The sequence below is a fragment of the Hyperolius riggenbachi genome, chromosome 4 (genome assembly GCF_040937935.1).
Source record: "Hyperolius riggenbachi isolate aHypRig1 chromosome 4, aHypRig1.pri, whole genome shotgun sequence".
NCBI classification, from domain to species: domain Eukaryota; kingdom Metazoa; phylum Chordata; class Amphibia; order Anura; family Hyperoliidae; genus Hyperolius; species Hyperolius riggenbachi.
The window spans coordinates 367,196,436-367,220,241 of record NC_090649.1 but is presented as its reverse complement, the minus strand read 5'-3'; the positions used below and the strand labels follow the sequence as shown (position 1 = coordinate 367,220,241).

The 23,806-nt window shown below is 43.4% G+C and overlaps 1 protein-coding gene across 3 annotated transcripts in view; it reads right to left on the bottom strand.

The window, feature by feature from the left end:
* Nucleotides 1-2,002: 2,002 nt before the first annotated feature.
* The window catches only part of GRM1 (glutamate metabotropic receptor 1), a 616,944-nt gene continuing 595,140 nt past the window's right edge, over nt 2,003-23,806 (bottom strand). For 2 of the 3 annotated variants that reach the window (XM_068231980.1, XM_068231983.1), the window contains one exon: nt 2,003-3,231. In XM_068231980.1, the coding sequence (XP_068088081.1) occupies nt 2,415-3,231 (817 nt within the window). In that variant the 3' untranslated portion in view covers nt 2,003-2,414. The remainder of the gene's footprint in view (nt 3,232-23,806) is intronic. The other variant, XM_068231982.1, reaches the window with a different exon arrangement.

Genomic DNA, 23,806 nt, shown 5'->3' with positions numbered 1-23,806 from the left:
GAAAAAGTTGACTTTTCAAGTAAAAGCTTACTTTGAATGTACCCCTCTAATCTCCCAGCCTTCCTATTGACCCTTAGTTGGTCACTAAGATGCTAATAATGCTTAACTGAGGCAGATTTTATATAAATGATTGCAGCTTGCAAGTGGGCCATACAAATGCAAAAGCTGCTGGTCCATTTCAAAGTTCAAGTTGCATACATTTTAAATGATTAGCATAACATTTTCAATATTTTGAAATTATTAATATCTCATTAGCCATAAATGTAATAAGCTGCTTCATGGATGAATAGAGATGGGCAATGAGATGCTAATCATTTTAAGTTGATGGAAATTAAAATTGTATGAAAATGTTTGCAGCTGATGGTTTTAATTGGCCCATTTCCAAGTTGCATACATTTGCATAAAATGAACATACAATTTAAATCAACTCAACATTCTTAGCATCTTATTAACCATCTCTGAGGACCAACAGCTCTCACAGTAGTCCTGTGGATAATTAAAATATTTTAAAATATGGCAACTCTACATGTTAAAACAGGTTGGGGGGAGGGGATATCATTATTTTAATTGTTCAGAGGGTTTGTGGAAATTGCATGATAAAAGGGAGGAGTATGGTTATGTAGAACACGAGTAGAGATTGGTGGAAAAAAGAGGGGGTTATGTAATGTTAGTAGGATGACTGTAAAGAGGAGGGAAAGAGGAGAGGTCTTGCGTAGGTGATATTTACTGTTGGCGCTGCATGAGTTGAGTAATGTGAGTGGGTATTTTCAGATAAGTAGTGGATGTACACTGGCAATGCAGCTTGCAGTGGGCAGTGCACTGTGAGTGCAGTTGTATGAGTAAGTACAGCATGCATAATTTGAGCAGGACCTGGAGTGAGTTGTGATGGGGGTTCAGGAACTAATATAGTTATTGTTAGCATGATAGCATCAGGATTATCTTTAGTGTAGAGACATGAAGGTTATCATCAGGGCTATTGTAGGCTTGGGCTATTGTAGAGTATGGGTAAAGTCACAGCCCATTCCTGCAGGGTTACATTTGTAATGCTTTCATGTGTTATGCTTTCATAGATTGGTTTATGTAATTGAATGTAGACACCTATTGAGGCTGATCCACTTCACTTTTTTTCATTATGAGTATTTTCTTGCTTGCTGGTAGCTTAAGAGGCATTTTATTTACTGGTATAATGTGTAAATATTAATTTACAAGTCACACATACCTAAGAGAATCTCTTAGGTGATATTCACACATTATACTGGTAAATAAAATGCCTTTTAAGCCACCAGCAAGCAAGAAAATACTCATTATAATTTTGGCAGTACTTTTTACCTACTTTTTGGTAGTTTTTTCCAATTGCAGAGTGCAAAAGTCATTTTAAACAAAAGATGAAAAATTACCTCCTAGGAGAAATCTTAGGAGAAAAAGTTAATTGAATTGGGCCCATTCACTTAAAACTATTTTTTCTCTGCTTGTAATTGCAATAAACCCTGCTATTTATGGATTTGTAATGAGCTAACCCTGACTTCTTCCTCACTTTACATCAGCAATGATCAGCAATTCCCTCTAAGAGGAACCTGTCAACTTTGTTTTCTCAAGAGCTTTCAATCATCTGAAATAGTACAACTGATTTCCAGGAAGCATGTCTGATGATTAACTAGATAGATAGGTTGGTAAATTGGGAGTATTGCAACTGTTATAAAAACTGTGGGAATATGTCTAACATTATGAATATTGTTCTGTTTTGAAACCGTCCAATGAACCTTAACAGACCTCATCTTTAATTAAAGATAGAAGTTGCAATTGATTACACCTCGTCGGTACAATTTATTGCGATGCATGGATACACACAATCTGAATTCTGAACTATAAATTTAATTCAAACAAAAATCAATAACTTTTGAATAAATATAGCTTCTTTTAGAATAAGCGATAAGTTAAACATGATGTAAATTATATATTACTTTTAAAATACTTTATAAAGCTATTCTACATATCTCTGCAAAACACTAAAAACTATTTAAGTTGGTCATACCTAGATTGGTCCACATTAAGCTGCTCAAGCTTGGACACAATTATCACCCACAGGGTAATCAATCCATCATTTCCAGTGTACTGTGTACTGAGACAAATATATTTGATGTTAATGGCAAATACCAACATTGTCAACCATGAGTAAATAACAGGATACTATACATTTATTTAGATGTATGTTACAGTGTTGTGCTTGGTTATAATAAAATGCACTGTATTTGTAATACAGTGAACAAATACAGAAGAGTTACAAGCCCTCATGGAGATGAGAATTAGTGCAGGACACTCATTTGCTTTGCTCTCTGATTTATACACACTACATATTGTCCTTTTAGTTGCCATGTGGCAAGCCCTGTGTTGCTCTTTAAATTAGAGAATTTTGCCTACAAGGTGGATGATGTCTGTTTGTAGTCTCTTAACATAACTGAAGCATAGCTCACACTTGGGGGTGTACAAAGCACAGACTCAGACACAGGTGAACTAGGCACAGAGCTGCCAGAAGCTACTGAATCCCGAAACGGGGATGGAGGTGTCAAAGCCGGTGAGTTTTCCAGTTCTAGTTTGCTTGGAATGAGATCTTCATCAGGAGTATCTGTGCTGTCATACATGTAACTTCGAATTAGCTTTAATTTTTCATTCTCTACCTCCTCAGTAGAGGAGTCTATACCTTCCCCAAATGCCACCATTTGAAGTGGAAGCACTTGCTGTGTGGGATACATTGAGTCAACTCCATTGTCTGATCCTGGTATTGGTATAACGGAGTTATAGTCTGGAATGCCAGGAGAGAATTTATTTATGACACCATGAAGTTGGTCCAGAATAGACTTTTGCAAAGGCAAGCTCTTTGAGACCTCATCTGACAGGTATCCAGATCCCTCCTCATATCCTTGAGAAGGTGGTGGGGTAGCATTCAGACGTCTGTGTATCACCATAGATGGGCTGTTGGGAAGGTTGTACCTCACTGATTCATTTTCATCTTCCTCTTCTACATTATACAGTGTATTAGTGCTCATATCTGAAAAGGTGAGGCTCCTGCTCTGCGCTTGGTAACCTTTGGTTATAGGCTTGATGACAGCTGTTTGATTTGACATCCCTGTCTCCTTGGTCTTCACGTGCACTGATAGTCTGTGCCACATGTGTTGCCCCTTCTGTACTTGTCTTCCACCTGGTTCAGACCATGACACAGACTTTCCGTTAGAACTATGAATAGAATAAAGATGGATGCATTTAAATAAACAGCATGCACATAATAACATAAGAACCAAAAACAAAAGTAGCAAAATATGTTGATGAGTGCTTATTTGTATGATGAGTAGTTATTGTAGGTTATTTTAGATCAATCAGGGTTACTAAAGAGGAAGATCAAGGACACAAAGAGGTGTGAAGGGAGAGATGAGTACAATAGTTTCTCCCAGCAGGCTAGTTTTTGTGCTAGGAGATGTGCTATTTGGGAAGTGAATGTACCATAAAATAAAGAATTAATGGTTTTCATCCCAATAAAAAAAATCAAATGGCAGTAACTGTTTGGTAACTTATTAAGTAATCTCTATTTTTGTACAAGCAGGTAAAAACCTTGTAAAGCAAAGCAAGGACATTGATGGTTATGTTAAGGATCTATCAGTACTTTAGAAATTTCACAAAATATTTGTGATACAGTGTTTATTACATGGTTCAGTTTTTAAGCTTGTTTTTTTAAATTGTGTATAATATGTATAATCACCAATATTTTTGTTACAATTATTTGAAATGATTTTCATGCAATTTACTTATTTTCAGCAAAAACTAGTGAAAGCAAACCGGAGTCACATAAATGCGATAACTTAAATTGAACTCATTACAGCATTACAATGAATGAATTTCTTAGCTACCAATCCATGCTCACGCCATTTGCCCACAGAAGAAATAAAAACATGCAGTAAATATATAACTAAAAGAAGAAAACTCATAAGTGGCTAACAAAAATATACATAAAAATCAGTACAAGTGAAGCATGCTTTAAGGTAAACTGTGAACCAATATAAAAAATACATGTTATTAATATTGTACAATACACACATCTATAACATATTCAAAAGTTTTGATATATCTATACTTGGAAAATTCACCAGTTTCAACTAAACTATTGGCACAATTTTTTGTTATGTCTGACTCTAAAAACAGTTACATTATAGTATTGCAACTTACATTATAGCTATATTTTTGCTTTTAACACATTTGTAGCATAAGGTAGAATAAAACAATAGCAAATATTCAGGAATACCCAAACATGATACAGACGCTTCAAATAAACATTATTTGTTCATGTTTCCTGCTCTTTCAATTGTAGCCTTATAATTGAAATGTGGTGAAATAAAAAAAGCGCTTCCACTCACTTCAGTAGCCATTCTTAAGAGACACAAATTTGCATAAGCATACAATAGGAAAGCAAAGATGTCCCACTTAAGGCACAACCAACCGCACAACATGACCAACCACACAACAAGTTGTTTACCAAACAAGTACATACACCCACGCCAACCAACTGAACAAACAGCTCGCTTAAATACTATGTGTGCAAGCTAAATGACAAACTGCACAACATGTCCACATTCAAAAACAACAATGTTGTTCAAAAGACTTGTACATACATCCCAACCTGCATAATAGTTGGTCAGATTGATCCACCGGTTGGATCTGGCAAACAACCAGTTATCAGGTGGTCATCTGGTTGTTTGTCAGCTGTTCACATACCCAACTTATCTTCCAACAAACAAGTTTAGAACATAGTTGTACAGATTGTTGGTAGCTGTGTATGAGCCTTAATATATCAATGCTTGTTTACTATCAGTAAAGCATTGTTTATGTACGCTTCATTTTAAGACATTTGGAAAATACTTAAAGTAGTATGGGGTATTGAGGCTACCTATTCTGGTAAAAGCAGCAGATTTCTGGCAGCACTACAGGACAATTACTTGACTCAAATGGTAACAGAACCAACTAGGGGGAATGCGTTACTGGATCTGATCATTTCTAATAGACCGGATAATGTATCAAATGTGCAGGTTCAAGAACATTTGGGAAATAGTGATCACAACATGATACCGTTTGATCTGGTGACTGATAAGCCACAGGGCAGCGGGACCACTAAAACTATGAATTTTAGAAAAGCAAAGTTCAATCAACCTAGGCAGGCACTAAGTTTGGTGAACTGGGATAATGTACTACAAGGGGAGGACACTGAAGGGAAATGGCAAGCTTTTAAACTTATTCTCAGTCAATATTGTAGTATGTATATCTCATATGGAAACAAAACGTCTAGTAATAAAAAAAAGGCCTCTATGGATGAATAGAAAGGTTAGAGATAAAATGAAGATGAAGATGAAAAAGAATGCCTATAAGGTCCTAAAACAGGAGGGGACTGAGGCTGCACTAAGCAATTATAAGGAGTGCAATAAAAATTGTAAAGAAGAAATTAGGCTGGCAAAGATCGAAGCTGAAAATCAAATCGCTAGGGATATCAAATCTAACCCAAAAAAGTTTTACAAGTACATCAACTCTAAAAAAAGAAAGGTTGACTGTATTGGACTCCTAAAGGATGAGGGTGGGAACTCAATGGTGGATGACCAAGGTAAGGCAGCGTTATTAAATGCTTTCTTTGCTTCTGTCTTCACAAAGGAAACAGCACTGTTGCAAATTACAGATGCAGAAGAGTCTCAATCTTCCAACTGTAATATTAAATACTTAACGCAGGAAGAAGTGAAGGCAAGACTAAATAAATTAAAAACAGACAAGGCACCTGTCCCGGATGTCATGCATCCTCGGGTCCTAAGGGAATTAAGTTCAGTTATAGATAAACTCCTTTATCTTATCTTTTGTGACTCTCTTTCAACTGGCAGAGTCCCAGTGGATTGGCGTACAGCCCACGTTTTCCCATTATTTAAGAAGGGCAAAAAATCAGATCCAGGAAATTATAGACCTGTAAGCTTAACATCAGTTGTATGCAAACTATTTGAGGGGTTACTAAGAGATATTATACATGACTTCATAGTAGAAAAGAATCTTATTTCTCAGCATCAACATGGGTTTACTAAAGACAGGTCCTGTTTGACTAACATGCTCAGCTTTTATGAGGTAGTGAATGCTAATGTGGATATTGGCAATGCTGTAGATGTGATATAATTGGACTTTGCAAAGGCCTTCGACACTGTTCCACACAAAAGTCTGGTGCAAAAGTTGAGGATGCAAGGACTGGGGAAGAGTCTGTGTGCATGGATAGGGAACTGGCTTATGGACAGAAAACAAAGAGTAGTGGTCAATGGATCATACTCAAAATGGGAGACTTTTAGCAGTGGGGTCCCACAGGGGTTTGTACTGGGTCCAGTGCTCTTCAATTTATTTATTAATGACCTAGTAGATGCAGTAGTGAGCAATGTTGCTATTTTTGCAGATGATACAAAATTGTGCAGAATCATCAACTCTCAGGAAGGTAGTGTCATATTGCAACATGATCTGGATAGGATGGCTATACGGGCACATACATGGCAGATGAAATTCAATGTTGACAAATTCATGCATTTTGGTCGTACCAATGGTCTAGCACCATACAAAATAAATGGAATACAGTTGGGGACATCAAACTTGGAGAAGGACTTAGGAGTACTCATCGACAACAAGTTAAATAATCGTACTCAATGCCTAGCCACTGCAGCTAAAGTTAACAAAATTTTGGGATGCATTAAAAGGGAAATAAAAACTCAAGATGCTAGCATAATATTGCCCCTGTTTAACTCTCTAGTAAGGTCACATCTGGAATATGGAATTCAGTTCTGGGCACCACATTCCAAAAAAGATATTGCAGTTTTAGAGCAGGTGCAGAGACGAGCAACAAAATTGATACGTGGGATGGAAGGTCTCACTTACCAAGAAAGGTTAGATAAACTGGGTTCATTTAGTCTAGAGAAAAGACACCTTAGAGGGGATCTAATTAACATGTATAAATACACCAGAGGGCAATATAATAGCTTGGCGGATGAGCTTTTTGTCCATAGGCCTTCTCAAAGGACTAGAGGACATGATCTGCGCATGGAGGAAAAAACGTTTTAGCCATTTATTTAGGAAAGGGTTCTTTACAGTAAGAGTGATTAAGATGTGGAATGCATTGCCACAGGAAGTCGTTATGGCAAACTCTATACCTGCATTTAAAGGGGGCTTAGATGCTTTCCTTGCGTTGAAAGACATCCATGTTTACAATTACTAGGTAATGCCTAATGAAGTTGATCCAGGGATTTTATCTGATTTTATCTGAATAGCCAGCTGGAGTCGGGAAGGAATTTTTTTCCCTTTTGGGGCTAATTGGACCAGCCTTGTAAGGGTTTTTTCGCCTTCCTCTGAATCAACAGGGATATGTGAGGGAGCAGGCTGGTGTTGTACTTTGTTCTCTGGTTGAACTCGATGGACGTATGTCTTTTTTCAACCAAAATAACTATGTAACTATGTCTAGCCACCCACAAAATGATCTTCCAGGCACAGTAAATCTGCATTTGAGTAGCCGTACTTCCCTAAATCTGTATCTTACAAGTCCACTAATCCTGGTCATAAGTGATAATGTCATCGCTTGTCACATGTAAGGGAAGACTGTTCCAGAACTTCCACCTCGATTACTAGGAATTCAGTGCAGGAGGTTTGGGCGCAGCCGGCGCTACCATCGACCGTAATAGGAATTATGGCTAAAGCCACGCACACCGAGTAACTTGGGCACTGTCAGAAGACGGTGCTGAAGTTACTTTTAAAACACTGTAATTGAGCTGTCAGCAATTGTTGGAAGCCGAATTACATATTTCTCTACCATCTACGTCGACCTGGAGTGGGAATAGTAATTAACGCCGCCGGGTGCAGGAGAAGGGTAAGCCGTATACCGGCTATATCCTGCGCTCAAGTCTCCCAGCGGGTTTTTCATAGGTACGCCTTCCAACTTGCTCTCTGCATCAGTTGGAGAACAGAGAAGCTCACTGTGCCAGACAAGCAATCAGGCTGCAGCATCATCAGAGAGGAGGAGAGCTCTAGGGAGCATAGATCTGTAATACACAGCTGCTTCCATGGCAGCTGTAATACGAGAACGTACCGAATAAGAATGGATTTTGTTAGTCTAAACATTGACTCCCCATTACTGTGGACCTATAAGTGCTTAAAAAGCACCAATAGGTCCATCTTAAAGGAAACACAAGGTGAGAGGTATATGGAGGCTGCCATATTTATTTCCTTTTAAACAATACCAGTTACCTGGCAGTCCTACTGATTCTCTGTCTCTAATCCTTTAATGACCCTGAACAAGCATGCTGCAGATAATGTCCTCTTATTCAGCTGATTCAGGTTTTACTGGATTAGCCATATGCTTGGTCCAGGGTTTTGATTCCGACACTACTTATGCCAGAAGATCAACAGGGTTGCCAGGAAATTGGTATTGTTTAGAGGGAAATAAATATGACAGTCTCCATATCCCTCTCACCTCGGGTTCCTTTTAAAGCTAGGGATGGTGGGAGGGGGGCTTAGTCTCAGTGCTAGGGTATAAAGGTGTGGTTAGGACTGATGACAGATCAGGAGTTAAATGGGATAGGGTTAAGCTAGGTAGTGGGTCAGAAACAAGGTAGATCAGGTGACATCAGAAAGCAAATCAGAGAGTTAAAGGACAACTGAAGTGAGAAGAATATGGAGGCTCCCATATTTTGTTACTGTTAAACTATACCACTTGCCTCCTTGCCCTGCTGATCTATTGGCTGCAGTAGTGTCTGAATTACACCAGAAACAAGCATGCAGCTAATCTTGTCAGATCTGACAATAATGTAAGAAATGCCTGATCTGCTGCATGCTTGTTCAGGGGCTAAGGCTAAAAGTATTAGAGGCAGAGGATTGGCAGGCTGCCAGGCAACTGGTATTGTTTAAAAGGAAATAAATATGGCAGCCTCCATATCCCTCTCACTTCAGTTGTCCTTTAAAGAAAATCCTAGGTGAGAGGAATGTGGAGGCTGCCATATTTATTTTCCTGTAAACAGTTTCCAGAAGTGTTCCTAAGCTTATGTAGTGATTCCTATTTCTACTCTTGAAACATTCCTGTTTTAATGTAATGCCTTCTGAGAGTCTGAAGATCATGTCCATCCAGTATTGAATTTTGGTCTCGCCACTTGTGTACAGAGAATTCTCCTGATTCTCTGAATTTTTTAATGATATTAGGTACTGTAAATAGTAAAATACACTGAGGAATGCTACACTGTTGTATTAATAGCGACAGATTATCATCTTTCATGAAGTGATCTTTTTATACCTAATTATGACTCGTGGCCAATTAACCTAATTAGCTGTGAAATATTCTACCATGTGAAATTTTTTGCAGCATTACTAAACCTTTCCAGGCTTCTGCTACCCAATTTTGTTGAAATGTTTGCTGACACAAAATTAAAAATGAATTTTTAACATTTTGCATGTTGTATTACCATATGTTACGGACTTTTTGCCCCCACAAATTTTGTGCGTTAACTGTAGTTGTCAACTTATCTGCAGATAAAATGTTGCAGGCGATAAGTGTGTGGGTACCTTATGCAGAGCTGGCATTGGAGCATAGCTACTTGTCTTCGCTCCAGCTTGCATCCACACATTTATCTACCTAACAACTTCTGATCTGACCAATAGAACTGTAGGCTCACTGTGGTCACATGACAGTGAGCCTGGAGCTCTTGCAGCCAGTTCAAAAGCTGCCAGGTAGACACGGGGACCGGAGCTGAAGCAAGGACAGTTAGATATGTATGCTGTAGTATGCTCCAAATTTTGGCTTTGTGAGGATGTGCACAAGAAACCCTCTTCAGGCTTCTTTTACACTGCAAATTGCAATGCGATTATCTCTGGATGCTAGGTACAGAAGTAGAAAAAATGCAGCATGCAGGGCTTTCTAAGACCAAATCAAAATCACATCAAAATTGGAATCGCATCGGAATCAGATCAGAATTGTGTGTACACTCTAAAGTTAGCTTATTTTGCTTGAAGGGACTTCTAAAGTAAATGGGAAACTGGAAATAAAATCAAAGGATTATAATACACAAACACAAGTGTGCAAGGGTGCAGTGAGGAAGCATTCACTAGTTTATTTTTTTAATACATAAAAAGATATTTGTTGTATCAAGTATGCTTCAAGTATGTTAAAATCATTTTATTGTATCCAGGAGCCCACAGGTGCATGGATTTACCTAATATGATTATAATACATAATTAACTCTCTCATCATGAATTCTAGTGAAAGAAACATGGACAGGACAAGACGAAACGTAGTGAGCAAAAGACATGCAATTGTACAAATGGAAGATGATCAACTTAAAATTTACATCTTAAGGGGGCACTATGGCGAAAAATTATAAAATTTCAAATATGTGCAAACATAAACAAATAAGAAGTACGTTTTTTTCCAGACTAAAATGAGCCATACATTACTTTTCTCCTATAATGCTGTCACTTACAGTAGGCAGTAAAAATCTGACATAAGTGACAGGTTTTGGACTAGTCCATCTCTTCATAGAGATTCTCAGCAAGGCTTTTATTCTTTATAAAGATATTCCCTAAAAGGGATTTAAACAATGATGCTGGCCAGCCTCCCTGCTCCCTACACAGTTTTTTGGCAGTTGGACAAAGCAACTGACATTCACTAAGTGCTTTTGAAAATAAATATATCCCTGAGAATCCCCTATAAAGAGGTGGACTAGTCCAAAACCTGTCACTTCTGTCAGAGTTCTACAACCTACTGTGAGTGACAGCAACATAGGATAAAGGTAATTTATGGCTCATTTTACTCTGGAAAAAGTGTACTTCTTATTTGTATATGTTTGCACATATTTTACATTTTAAAATTTTTCGCTGTAGTGCCCCTTTCAGTATATTTACAGCATCATTTGCAGCTCTTCTTTAGGCAATCTTGGATTCATTTATCAAGCACTGAAGATTTCTGTAACGATCGGTGAAGCACAGAGAGGATCTGATTACCGGTGATCTGCAGTGTCACTGGGAATACAGATGTATACCAGATTATAAGTGATCTGCAGTATCACCGATAAACCGATATACTAGCTAACCTCTGTTCACCTGAGTAGAGTGTGGTGTTTGGTGTAACAGTAACACTAAGAGGACTAGGCCTCAGTGCAGCAAGGAGTACTGCACAGATTCCTTCCGCAGACCTGAGCTCTCCAAGACGGGAGGAGTCAGACTGACAGTAGGAAGGATAGTCTGAGAGTGACACTCAGGAGGAGATGTCACTGACAGGACGAGGAACCGCCTCCAAGCGTAAGGTCGGTTCTCGAGGTCGGACAAGCCAGGTCGTACACACACGAACAGACAAAGTACAAGATCTGGAGGCAGAAGCAGAGTCTAAGGACGAGCCGGGGTTTGGCAACAGAGTATCAGAAATATCGAGGTACAAGATCAGAGTTCAGGAGGATAGTCAGGCAAGCAGGAAGTCATAACAGATAATCACAATCAAACTAGTACTTTAGCTATCAACAGAATCTAGCTAAGTGTAGGATTACAGCTCCAGCTGGTCCTGGCACACTTACGGATCTGACTACGGATCTGGGTGCTCCCACATGTGTGATCGCACGCCAGACAAAGAGCAAGTGAACAGCCAGTGGTATATATACACAAGGACCTTTCCAGGACCTCCCTAATTGCTGGACCAATGAGAGTGGTGAAAAATGTCAGCTGACCCGCCTGGTCAGCTGACTCCCTTCTGGCTGTTATTTAAGCTCAGCCTCTGTGCGCGCGCGCGTGTGTCACTCTGAATCTAGGTGGACTATCAGTCCCAGCCACACCAGTACTGTCTTGCAATGTATCTAGTGAACTGAGTGCGGGAGCCGCCTCCAATGCGGATTCCGCCGTTCCCAATGCGGATTCCGCCGCTCCCAATGCGGATTCCGCCGCTCTGCCTATGCGGCATGCAGCGTTTTTTCCGCGTTGTGACGCAATGTTGGACGCGGAAACAGCCGCCTCACTTTGAGAGACAGCGGCTTTTCCGCGTTTCATCACAGTACCCCCCCCCCCCCTCAACTCATCCGCATGCATGCGAGTCCCCGGAACCCACTGTCTCTCCTCAATGCCATATCCCTTCCAGTGTACCAGATACTGTACCGAGTTCTGGACAATGCGAGAATCCAAAATTTTCTCTATTTCGAACTCAGGTTGACTATCCACCAGGACAGGAGGAGGAGGAGTAGGGCCCACATGGACTGCTGGTTTGAGCAGGGATACGTGAAATGATCTCACCCCATGCATGCTGGCGGGGAGATCAACGGTAAAAGTGACGTTGTTAATCTTTTTCGCTACCGGAAATGGACCGACAAACCTGGGGCCCAATTTGTCTGAGGGCTGTTTCAGGGCCAAATGACGTGTGGACACCCAAGCCAAGTCTCCTGGCTGGAAGCTCCACTCCACCGAACGTCTTTTGTCAGCTTGACCCTTCTGACTCAAAAATGCCTTTTGTAAACTATCTCTCACCGTGCGCCAAATGTCTTTAAAAGACCTCTGCCAGGCCTCCAGAGCTGGAAACGGGGTGGAGGCCACTGGCAATGGTGAGAATTTGGCCAATCTTCCAGACACAACCTGAAACGGAGAGAATCCGGTGGAAGAGCTTTTCAAATTATTTTGTGCGAACTCCACGAAGGGCAGAAATTTGACCCAGTCGTTCTGCGTCTCCGCAATGTAGCACCTCAAAAATTGCTCCAATGACTGGTTGATTCTCTCCGCTTGCTTGGTCTGTGGGTGGTAGCCCGATAAAAATGACAGCTTCATGCCCATTTGTTGGCAGAATGCCCTCCAGAATCTAGAAACGAACTGGACTCCCCGATCCGACACTATGTTCTCCGGAATGCCGTGCAGCCGGAACACATGTGTAATAAACAAGTCGGCCAATTCCTGGGCCGAGGGGAGTCCTTTCAAGGGCACGAAATGGGCCATTTTACTGAAGCGGTCGACTACCACCCAAATGACCGACATACCTTCTGACTTGGGAAGTTCACCCACAAAATCCATGGACAAATGAGTCCATGGCTCACTCGGGGTGGGTAAAGGCTGCAAGGTACCCACAGGTGCCAGCCGGGAGGGTTTACTTTTTGCGCAAACTGCACACTCCCTAACGAACTCCTTGCAGTCTGCTGCTAAGGAAGGCCACCAAGCACACCTGGACACTAGATCCTGAGTTCTATATGCCCCAGGGTGTCCCGCATTCTTGTGAGAATGAAACATCTGCAAAGTGCGGAGACGAAAGGGTAGGGGTACAAACATCACCCTTTCAGGTTTCCCTTCGGGGACATCCTGCTGAAAAGGCCTCAGGGTCTCTGTCCAGTCCTCCCAAGTCTCAGTTGCCGCTAGCACTAGCCTCTGTGGGATAATGGACTCTGGGGCAGAAGGCTGGGCTGTCTCTGGCTCAAAGCATCTGGACAGAGCATCTGCCTTAATGTTCTTGCTGCCCGGGGTGTACGTAATCATGAACCTGAACCTCGAAAAAAATAACGACCATCGAGCCTGACGGGGACTTAACCTCTTAGCCCCCTCGATGTATTCCAGGTTTTTGTGATCAGTGTATACTGTAATCGTATGCTCTGCTCCTTCCAGCCAGTGACGCCACTCCTCAAAGGCAAGTTTAATGGCAAGGAGCTCTCTGTTGCCTATATCGTAGTTTCTTTCTGCCGGAGAGAACCTACGAGAGAAATAGGCACAGGGATGTAATCTTCCCTGCAACCCTGATTGCTGAGACAGCACAGCCCCTACCCCAACCTCTGAGGCGTCCACCTCAACAATAAAGGGGTAAGAAGTGTCAACGTACCTCAGAATGGGTGCTGAGCAAAACAAGTCTTTCAGAGTGGAGAATGCTCGTAGAGCTTCTGGGGTCCAGTGGTTAGTATCCGCCCCTTTTTTTGTAAGACAGGTGAGGGGTGAAATGACCGTGGAATACCCCTTTATGGACCTTCTGTAATAGTTTGCAAAGCCTAAAAACCGCTGTAAAGATTTTAACCCCACGGGTTGGGGCCACTCTAACAGCGCAGAGACTTTGGCGGGATCCATACACAGGCCCGTGGTGGAAATAATGTAACCCAGAAAGGCGACAGATGTTACTTCAAAAATACATTTCTCAAGTTTAGCGTATAGAGAGTTTTGCCTTAGTTTGTTGAGTACAAATTTCACATGCGTTCTGTGCTCAGAGAGGTTGTTGGAGAAAACAAGTATATCGTCTAGATAGACCAGCACGAATCTCCCCAACACCTCTCTGAAGACCTCGTTGATGAGTTCCTGGAAAATCGCACGCCAGACAAAGAGCAAGTGAACAGCCAGTGGTATATATACACAAGGACCTTTCCAGGACCTCCCTAATTGCTGGACCAATGAGAGTGGTGAAAAATGTCAGCTGACCCGCCTGGTCAGCTGACTCCCTTCTGGCTGTTATTTAAGCTCAGCCTCTGTGCGCGCGCGCATCCCTCTGAATCTAGGTGGACTATCAGTCCCAGCCACACCAGTACTGTCTTGCAATGTATCTAGTGAACTGAGTGCGGGAGCCGCCTCCAATGCGGATTCCGCCGTTCCCAATGCGGATTCCGCCGCTCCCAATGCGGATTCCGACGCTCTGCCTATGCGGCATGCGGCGTTTTTTCCGCGTTGTGACGCAATGTTGGACGCGGAAACAGCCGCCTCACTTTAAAAGACAGCGGCTTTTCCGAATTTCATCACAGTACCCCCCCCGAGGAGTGGACTCCGGACAACTCCTACCAGGTTTCTCGGGGTGTAAGGCATGAAACTCTCTCCTCAACTCATCCGCATGCATGCGAGTCCCCGGAACCCACTGTCTCTCCTCAATGACATATCCCTTCCAGTGTACCAGATACTGTACCGAGTTCTGGACAATGCGAGAATCCAAAATTTTCTCTATTTCGAACTCAGGTTGACTATCCACCAGGACAGGAGGAGGAGGAGTAGGGCCCACATGGACTGCTGGTTTGAGCAGGGATACGTGAAATGATCTCACCCCATGCATGCTGGCGGGGAGATCAACGGTATAAGTGACGTTGTTAATCTTTTTCGCTACCGGAAATGGACCGACAAACCTGGGGCCCAATTTGTCTGAGGGCTGTTTCAGGGCCAAATGATGTGTGGACACCCAAACCAAGTCTCCTGGCTGGAAGCTCCACTCCACCGAACGTCTTTTGTCAGCTTGACCCTTCTGACTCAAAAATGCCTTTTGTAAACTATCTCTCACCGTGCGCCAAATGTCTTTAAAAGACCTCTGCCAGGCCTCCAGAGCTGGAAACGGGGTGGAGGCCACTGGCAATGGTGAGAATTTGGCCAATCTTCCAGACACAACCTGGAACGGAGAGAATCCAGTGGAAGAGCTTTTCAAATTATTTTGTGCGAACTCCGCGAAGGGCAGAAATTTGACCCAGTCGTTCTGCGTCTCCGCAATGTAGCACCTCAAAAATTGCTCCAATGACTGGTTGATTCTCTCCGCTTGCTTGGTCTGTGGGTGGTAGCCCGATAAAAATGACAGCTTCATGCCCATTTGTTGGCAGAATGCCCTCCAGAATCTAGAAACGAACTGGACTCCCCGATCCGACACTATGTTCTCCGGAATGCCGTGCAGCCGGAACACATGTGTAATAAACAAGTCGGCCAATTCCTGGGCCGAGGGGAGTCCTTTCAAGGGCACGAAATGGGCCATTTTACTGAAGCGGTCGACTACCACCCAAATGACCGACATACCTTCTGACTTGGGAAGTTCACCCACAAAATCCATGGACAAATGAGTCCATGGCTCACTCGGGGTGGGTAAAGGCTGCAAGGTACCCACAGGTGCCAGCCGGGAGGGTTTACTCTTTGCGCAAACTGCACACTCCCTAACGAACTCCTTGCAGTCTGCTGCTAAGGAAGGCCACCAAGCACACCTGGACACTAGATCCTGAGTTCTATATACCCCAGGGTGTCCCGCATTCTTGTGAGAATGAAACATCTGCAAAGTGCGGAGACGAAAGGGTAGGGGTACAAACATCACCCCTTCAGGTTTCCCTTCGGGGACATCCTGCTGAAAAGGCCTCAGGGTCTCTGTCCAGTCCTCCCAAGTCTCAGTTGCCGCTAGCACTAGCCTCTGTGGGATAATGGACTCTGGGGCAGAAGGCTGGGCTGTCTCTGGCTCAAAGCATCTGGACAGAGCATCTGCCTTAATGTTCTTGCTGCCCGGGGTGTACGTAATCATGAACCTGAACCTCGAAAAAAATAACGACCATCGAGCCTGACGGGGACTTAACCTCTTAGCCCCCTCGATGTATTCCAGGTTTTTGTGATCAGTGTATACTGTAATCGTATGCTCTGCTCCTTCCAGCCAGTGACGCCACTCCTCAAAGGCAAGTTTAATGGCAAGGAGCTCTCTGTTGCCTATATCGTAGTTTCTTTCTGCCGGAGAGAACCTACGAGAGAAATAGGCACAGGGATGTAATCTTCCCTGCAACCCTGATTGCTGAGACAGCACAGCCCCTACCCCAACCTCTGAGGCGTCCACCTCAACAATAAAGGGGTAAGAAGTGTCAACGTGCCTCAGAATGGGTGCTGAGCAAAACAAGTCTTTCAGAGTGGAGAATGCTCGTAGAGCTTCTGGGGTCCAGTGGTTAGTATCCGCCCCTTTTTTTGTAAGACAGGTGAGGGGTGAAATGACCGTGGAATACCCCTTTATGAACCTTCTGTAATAGTTTGCAAAGCCTAAAAACCGCTGTAAAGATTTTAACCCCACGGGTTGGGGCCACTCTAACACAGCAGAGACTTTGGCGGGATCCATACACAGGCCCGTGGTGGAAATAATGTAACCCAGAAAGGCGACAGATATTACTTCAAAAATACATTTCTCAAGTTTAGCGTATAGAGAGTTTTGCCTTAGTTTGTTGAGTACAAATTTCACATGCGTTCTGTGCTCAGAGAGGTTGTTGGAGAAAACAAGTATATCGTCTAGATAGACCAGCACGAATCTCCCCAACACCTCTCTGAAGACCTCGTTGATGAGTTCCTGGAAAACGGCCGGGGCATTACATAACCCAAAGGGCATCACCAGGTACTCGTAATGCCCGTCTGGCGTGTTAAAGGCCGTTTTCCACTCATCACCCTTTCTTATGCGTACCAGGTTGTACGCGCCCCGCAAATCCAGTTTTGAGAAGATCTTAGCGTCCGTGACCTGCGTAAATAAATCGTCTATCAGGGGTAACCGATAGCGGTTCTTTACCGTGATTTTATTTAGTCCCCGGTAATCGATACAGGGCCGCAGGCCCCCGTCTTTCTTTTTAACGAAAAAGAAACCTGCTCCAGCAGGCGATCGGGACGGACGAATGAAACCCTTGGCCAAATTCTCACGGATATATTCTTGCATGGCCAACTTTTCTGGCCCAGATAAATTGTACAAATGACCCCGAGGGGGCATACAAGACAAGACAAGACAAGACAAATAACATTTATATTGCGCTTTTCTCCTTGCGGACTCAAAGCGCCAGAGCAGAGCAGCAGCCACTAGGGCGCGCTCTATTGGCAGTAGCAGTGTAAGGGAGACTTGCCAAAGGTCTCCTACTGAATTAGTGCTGGCTTACTGAACAGGCAGAGCCGAGATTCGAACCCTGGTCTCCTGTGTCAGAGGCAGAGCCCTTAACCATTACACCATCAGCCAACAACCAGAACGGATATCAATGGGGCAATCAAAAGAGCGATGTGGGGGTAATTTGTCTGCTGCCTTGGGACAGAATACATCAGAAAATTCCGAATATTGCTCAGGTACCCCCTGTACATGAACCCTGGTTTGGCCCAGTGTCACCATCCCTAAACATTGCTGAAAGCAGTGTGCTGACCAAGAGATTAGTTGGCCGGTGTCCCAATCGATGTGTGGAGAATGAAGGTGCAACCACGGCATGCCGAGTATAATGGTGGAAGTAGACATATGCAACACAAAGAATTGTAATTTTTCCCAGTGTAGAACCCCTATGGTGACTCCCACCTCTGGTGTCTGAGACAGTGGGTGACTCCCAGGAGAGTCATCCACTGCCGTAACCTGGATGGGTGGTTGTACAGGTGTGAGTGGAATACCTAATTTCTTAGCAAACTCAAAATCCATAAAATTTGCCGCGGAGCCTGAATCGATAAAGGCTTCCGTGACCTCGGTCTTATCTTCCCACGTAACGGTGCAGGGAAGAAGCAACCGTTTTTCTTCTAAGGGTAAAAGTCGGACGCCCAGGGTGTTACCCCCTACCACTCCCAGGCGGTAGCGGTTTCCCGGCTTATTAGGGCAGTTTCGTACTATATGCCCCCCTTCAGCGCAATACAGACACAGCTGTTCGGTCATTCTCCGTCTTCGCTCCACCTGGGTCAATTTTGACCGACCAATCTGTATCGGCTCGGATGGAAGCAAGACCGGAGAAGACGAAACAGTAGGAGGTGGAATCACTGGGGCCGTGGTGTAAGACACCCTTCTGACACGGGAACTACCCCTGGTCTGTCTTTGGTAGCCCAGCCTGCGGTCGATCCGGATGGCCGCTGAGATGGCCTCATCGACTGTTCTGGGCTCGGGCTGACTTAACATCATGTCAGAGACCTCATCGGACAGCCCTGACAAGAAACAATCTAACAGGGCATAAGTGTCCCACCTGGCCGTAACTGACCACCTCCTAAACTCGGCCGCGTAATCTTCGACCGGACCTTCGCCTTGACTCAACAGCTTGAGCTTCCGCTCAGAAGTCGAGGCAAGGTCTGGATCGTCGTAAATTACTGCCATAGCTTTAAAGAATTCCTCTACAGAGGTAAGAGCTTTGTCTCCGGTGGGCAGGCTATATGCCCATGACTGGGAGTCGCCGGACAACAAAGTTTTAATAAACGTGACCCTCTGGGTCTCAGTGCCCGAAGATTGGGGTCTCAACTCAAAATAGGACAATACTCTACTCCTAAAATTCCGGAAGTCAGATCTGTGGCCGGAAAAGCTTTCAGGTACAGGCATACGTATGTCAGAGCTAGGAGGGGATCGCACATGATCCACTGATGTCTGGAGGGTTTGTACAGACCCTGATAGGGCATCAATAAGAGTTATGTGGGTGCCCAGTACTTGATTGATGTTGTCCACCGAAGCGGCAAGTACACCCAGACGATCAGTGTTTGCGTCCATTTTGTATTTGGTCTGGCGTTCTGTAACGATCGGTGAAGCACAGAGAGGATCTGATTACCGGTGATCTGCAGTATCACTGGGAATACAGATGTATACCAGATTATAAGTGATCTGCAGTTTCACCGATAAACCGATATACTAGCTAACCTCTGTTCACCTGAGTAGAGTGTGGTGTTTGGTGTAACAGTAACACTAAGAGGACTAGGCCTCAGTGCAGCAAGGAGTACTGCACAGATTCCTTCCGCAGACCTGAGCTCTCCAAGACGGGAGGAGTCAGACTGACAGTAGGAAGGATAGTCTGAGAGTGACACTCAGGAGGAGATGTCACTGACAGGACGAGGAACCGCCTCCAAGCGTAAGGTCGGCTCTCGAGGTCGGACAAGCCAGGTCGTACACACACGGACAGACAAAGTACAAGATCATAAGGCAGAGGCGGAGTCTAGGTACAGGCAGAGTTCGGCAACAGGGTATCAGAAATATCGAGGTACAAGATCAGGAGGCAGAAGCAGAGTATAAGGACGAGCCGGGGTTCGGCAACAGAGTATCAGAAATATCGAGGTACAAGATCAGAGTTCAGGAGGATAGTCAGGCAAGCAGGAAGTCATAACAGATAATCACAATCAAACTAGTACTTTAGCTATCAACAGAATCTAGCTAAGTGTAGGATTACAGCTCCAGCTGGTCCCGACACACTTACGGATCTGACTACGGATCTGGGTGCTCCCACATGTGTGATCGCACGCCAGACAAAGAGCAAGTGAACAGCCAGTGGTATATATACACAAGGACCTTTCCAGGACCTCCCTAATTGCTAGACAAATGAGAGTGGTGAAAAATGTCAGCTGACCCGCCTGGTCAGCTGACTCCCTTCTGGCTGTTATTTAAGCTCAGCCTCTGTGCGCGCGCGCGTGTGTCACTCTGAATCTAGGTGGACTATCAGTCCCAGCCACACCAGTACTGTCTTGCAATGTATCTAGTGAACTGAGTGCGGGAGCCGCCTCCAATGCGGATTCCGCCGTTCCCAATGCGGATTCCGCCGCTCCCAATGCGGATTCCGCCGCTCTGCCTATGCGGCATGCGGCGTTTTTTCCACGTTGAGACGCAATGTTAGACGCGGAAACATCCGCCTCACTTTGAGAGACAGCGGCTTTTCCGCGTTTCATCACAATTTCCTTGTGAAATAACACTTCACGTTTTTCATGGTCTGTGCATCCCTAACCATTGATGTGAAGGGCCCCAAGAGGAAGTTCCCACTACTGTTAGAACTCAAAAGTAAAGCCTGAGCAATTGCATTTAGCTGGGGTACACAGCTCCCCAGCCACTGTGCAGTGAGGTCTGCTACAATGTCTGAGTAACATCATTGGCAGGCAAAAATAAAATACAGACACACTGATATTGTTCAAGGAAAAATATCAGTAATAAATGCCTGAAAAGTTTCAATTCAAGCTTGTAGCTGGCAAAGATGATATAAAATAATTAAAAATAATATGCACTAAAGAAAACCTTGTTGGTTACCTTGTTATTTGTTTTTATGAGTTTTTCTCCAAAAATACAATATGAGCCTACCTGTTGACAGTCTTTTCAAGAGGAGAATGAGAATGAGCACCATTCCACTGCTTCACCAATATATTTGAAGGTTGTCCGTGAAACAGCTGTTAGACCAGTATCTTGCTTTTTACTTACTGGTATGCCTGTGCTGTGTTGATTGTTAAAGAGGAACTCCATTGAAAATAATGTAATAAAAAAAAGTGCTTCATTTTTACAATAATTATATAAAAATGATTTAGTCAGTGTTTGCCCATGGTAAAATGTTTTACTGTTGGCAGGTGATGTACCTGCTGCATGCATTTTTGGCAGTAAGAAACAGCTGTAAACAGCTATTTCCCACAATGCAACAAGGTTCACTACCAGGAAACTGCCAGGAGTACCACGGTCCTCAGAGTTTCTTGTGGGAGGGGTTTCACCACAATATTATTCATACAGCGCCCCCTGATGGTCTGTTTGTGAAGAGGAATAGATTTCTCATGTAAAAGGGGGTATCAGCTACTGATTGGGATAAAGTTCAATTCTTGGTCAGAGTTTCTTTAAATACATTGGTAAGCAGTGGAATGGTGCCTCACTCTCATTCTCCTCTTGAATATATTGAATTGCACGAGTGCACGCCACAGAACCTGCAATCTGACACTGACATCTGCAGGTGCATTTAGTGCTGACTTTGCATTCCAACTCTTCAACAATTTGACAGTCTATTTGGCTGCAGTCAAAAATATAGAAATAATTAAATTAATAAAAACAATACACTTTATTTTTCTACTAGGCACCTTAGCCCGTTTAATAATGGGCTAAGGCCGTCACCGCCACCACCTATCATCGTGCCCGGCCCCCTGCCTGTCCTGCTCCCGTTTCACGGCTGTCCCTGCGGCACATGCGCAGTAGCACGCAGGGACGCACACATGGACATGGGGCGCAGAGACACAGGGGTTTTATTAGGTAGGATCCTTTTTTTTTTTAAATGAATATAGAACTTTTTTTCTAAACACTCCTTCAGCAATTCACTCAGTGTTGGCCCTAAACTCATACTGTTTCTATATGACATCATATATCATTGTTTTAATCATTATTTTAATCAGTGGACTTGATTCACTAAGACAAATAGCATGCCTTATCAAAGTTAGCACGTCTTATCAGAGTAGCATAGCTTATGCCTGCAATGACAAGAGCTCCACTCGTCCTGCGCTGAGCTCCTGTGGGTTCGTAGCGCTCGCTATGCTACTTTGATAAGGAGTGTTAACTTTGATAAGGTGTGCTAACTTTGATAAGGCATGATATTTGTCTTAGTGAATCAAGCACAAATTGTTTAGGTTTGGAATTAAACTCAGAGAGATTGTTTTACTGAACAGTACTCCTATACAAACCAGCAATTTAATACATAGGGCCTAAGCACACGTGCGCGCTTCTGTGCAAATATGCAGAATATTTTCATAAGTATAATGCAAAGACAGCACTGATGTCGCCACTCTTGCACTGCTCAGAAGTGTCTCCAGGCAACAAACTGCTTTTTTTGAATTCAGAATGTCAAAAGCTGTTAAAGAGACACTGAAGCGGAAAAAAAACTATGATATTATGATTTGTATGTGTAGTACAGCTTAGAAATAAAACATTAAGATCAGATACATCAGTCTAATTGTTTCCAGTACAGGAAGAGTTAAGAAACTCCAGTTGTTATCTCTATACAAAAAAGCCATTATCTCTACGACTTTCAAAAGTCGTGGAGAGGGCTGTTTTCTGACTTTTATTATCTCAACTGTTAGTTGACTATTTATTTTCCTCTGCTAGAGGAGAGGTCATTAGTTCACAGACTGCTCTGAAAGAATCATTTTGAATGCTGAGTGTTGTGTAATCTGCACATATTAGAGAATGATGCAATGTTAGAAAAACACTATATACTTGAAAATAAAAATATGAGAATATTTTCTTTGCTGCTAATCTTCTAGTAATTATTCATAGTACACAACCAATTCACTATATCATATATTTTTTTTCGCTTCAGTGTCTCTTTAAGTTCCATACTGCCATAGACTGCAGAGTTCCAGAATTCTACAGGCTGCAGAACAGAACTCCAGAACTTCCATGGGTTGCAGGGTTCTGGGAAGTCATGGGCCAGAGAGTTCCAGATTGCAGAGTTCTATATTGTTACAGGGTTTTGGAATGTCTAGGCCTGCAAAGTTCTGGAATGCAATAGAATTCAGAGTTCAAGACTAGAATTCAATGGTGAAACTCAAATCTTTTATAAACACCCTAATGGCTGCAGATTTCCGGAAAGCCACAGAGTGCAAAGTTCCAGGATTTGCACCAGCCATAGGATTATTATTATTTAGTATTAATATAGCGCCAACATATTACGCAGCGCTGTACAGTGTATATATATATCTTGTCACTAACTGTCCCTTAAAGGAGCTCACAATCTAATCAGGATTCTGGAATGTTACAGGCTTCAGAGTTCTGAAGAGTAATGGACTGCTGCCGAGTTCAGGAATGTTATGGGCTACAAAGTTCCAGAATGTCACAAAGTTCCAGAATTCTACAGGCTGCAGAGTACTAAAATGCATGGGTGGCACAATTCTGGAATGCTACACACTGCAGTGTTCCAGATTCAATGGGCTGCAGAGTTCCAGAATTTCATGGACTGTGGAGTTCCAGAATGCAGCAGATTTTCAAAATGCTGACAGCTGCAAAGTTCCTGAATGCAATGTACTGCAGATTTTTGAGACTCCATTGGCTGCAGGGTTCTGGAATGCACTAGCATTAGCATTCTAGAATGCCATGGGCTTTAACCACTTAACCACTTAACGACCACCTAACGCCGATAGGCGTCGGCAGGTCGCAAGTGGTTTCCCATGGCGTTCCATGTCAGTTCACGGAGGGTGTCTCCGTGAACAGCCTGCGAGCCTCAGATCGTGGCTTGCAGGCTAAATGTAAACACGCGGGGAAGACATCCCCGCTGTTTACATCATTCGGCGCTGCTGCGCAGCAGCGCCGTAAAGGAGATCGAAGATCCCCGACCTCTGATTGGCCGGGGATTGCCGGCATCTAATAGGC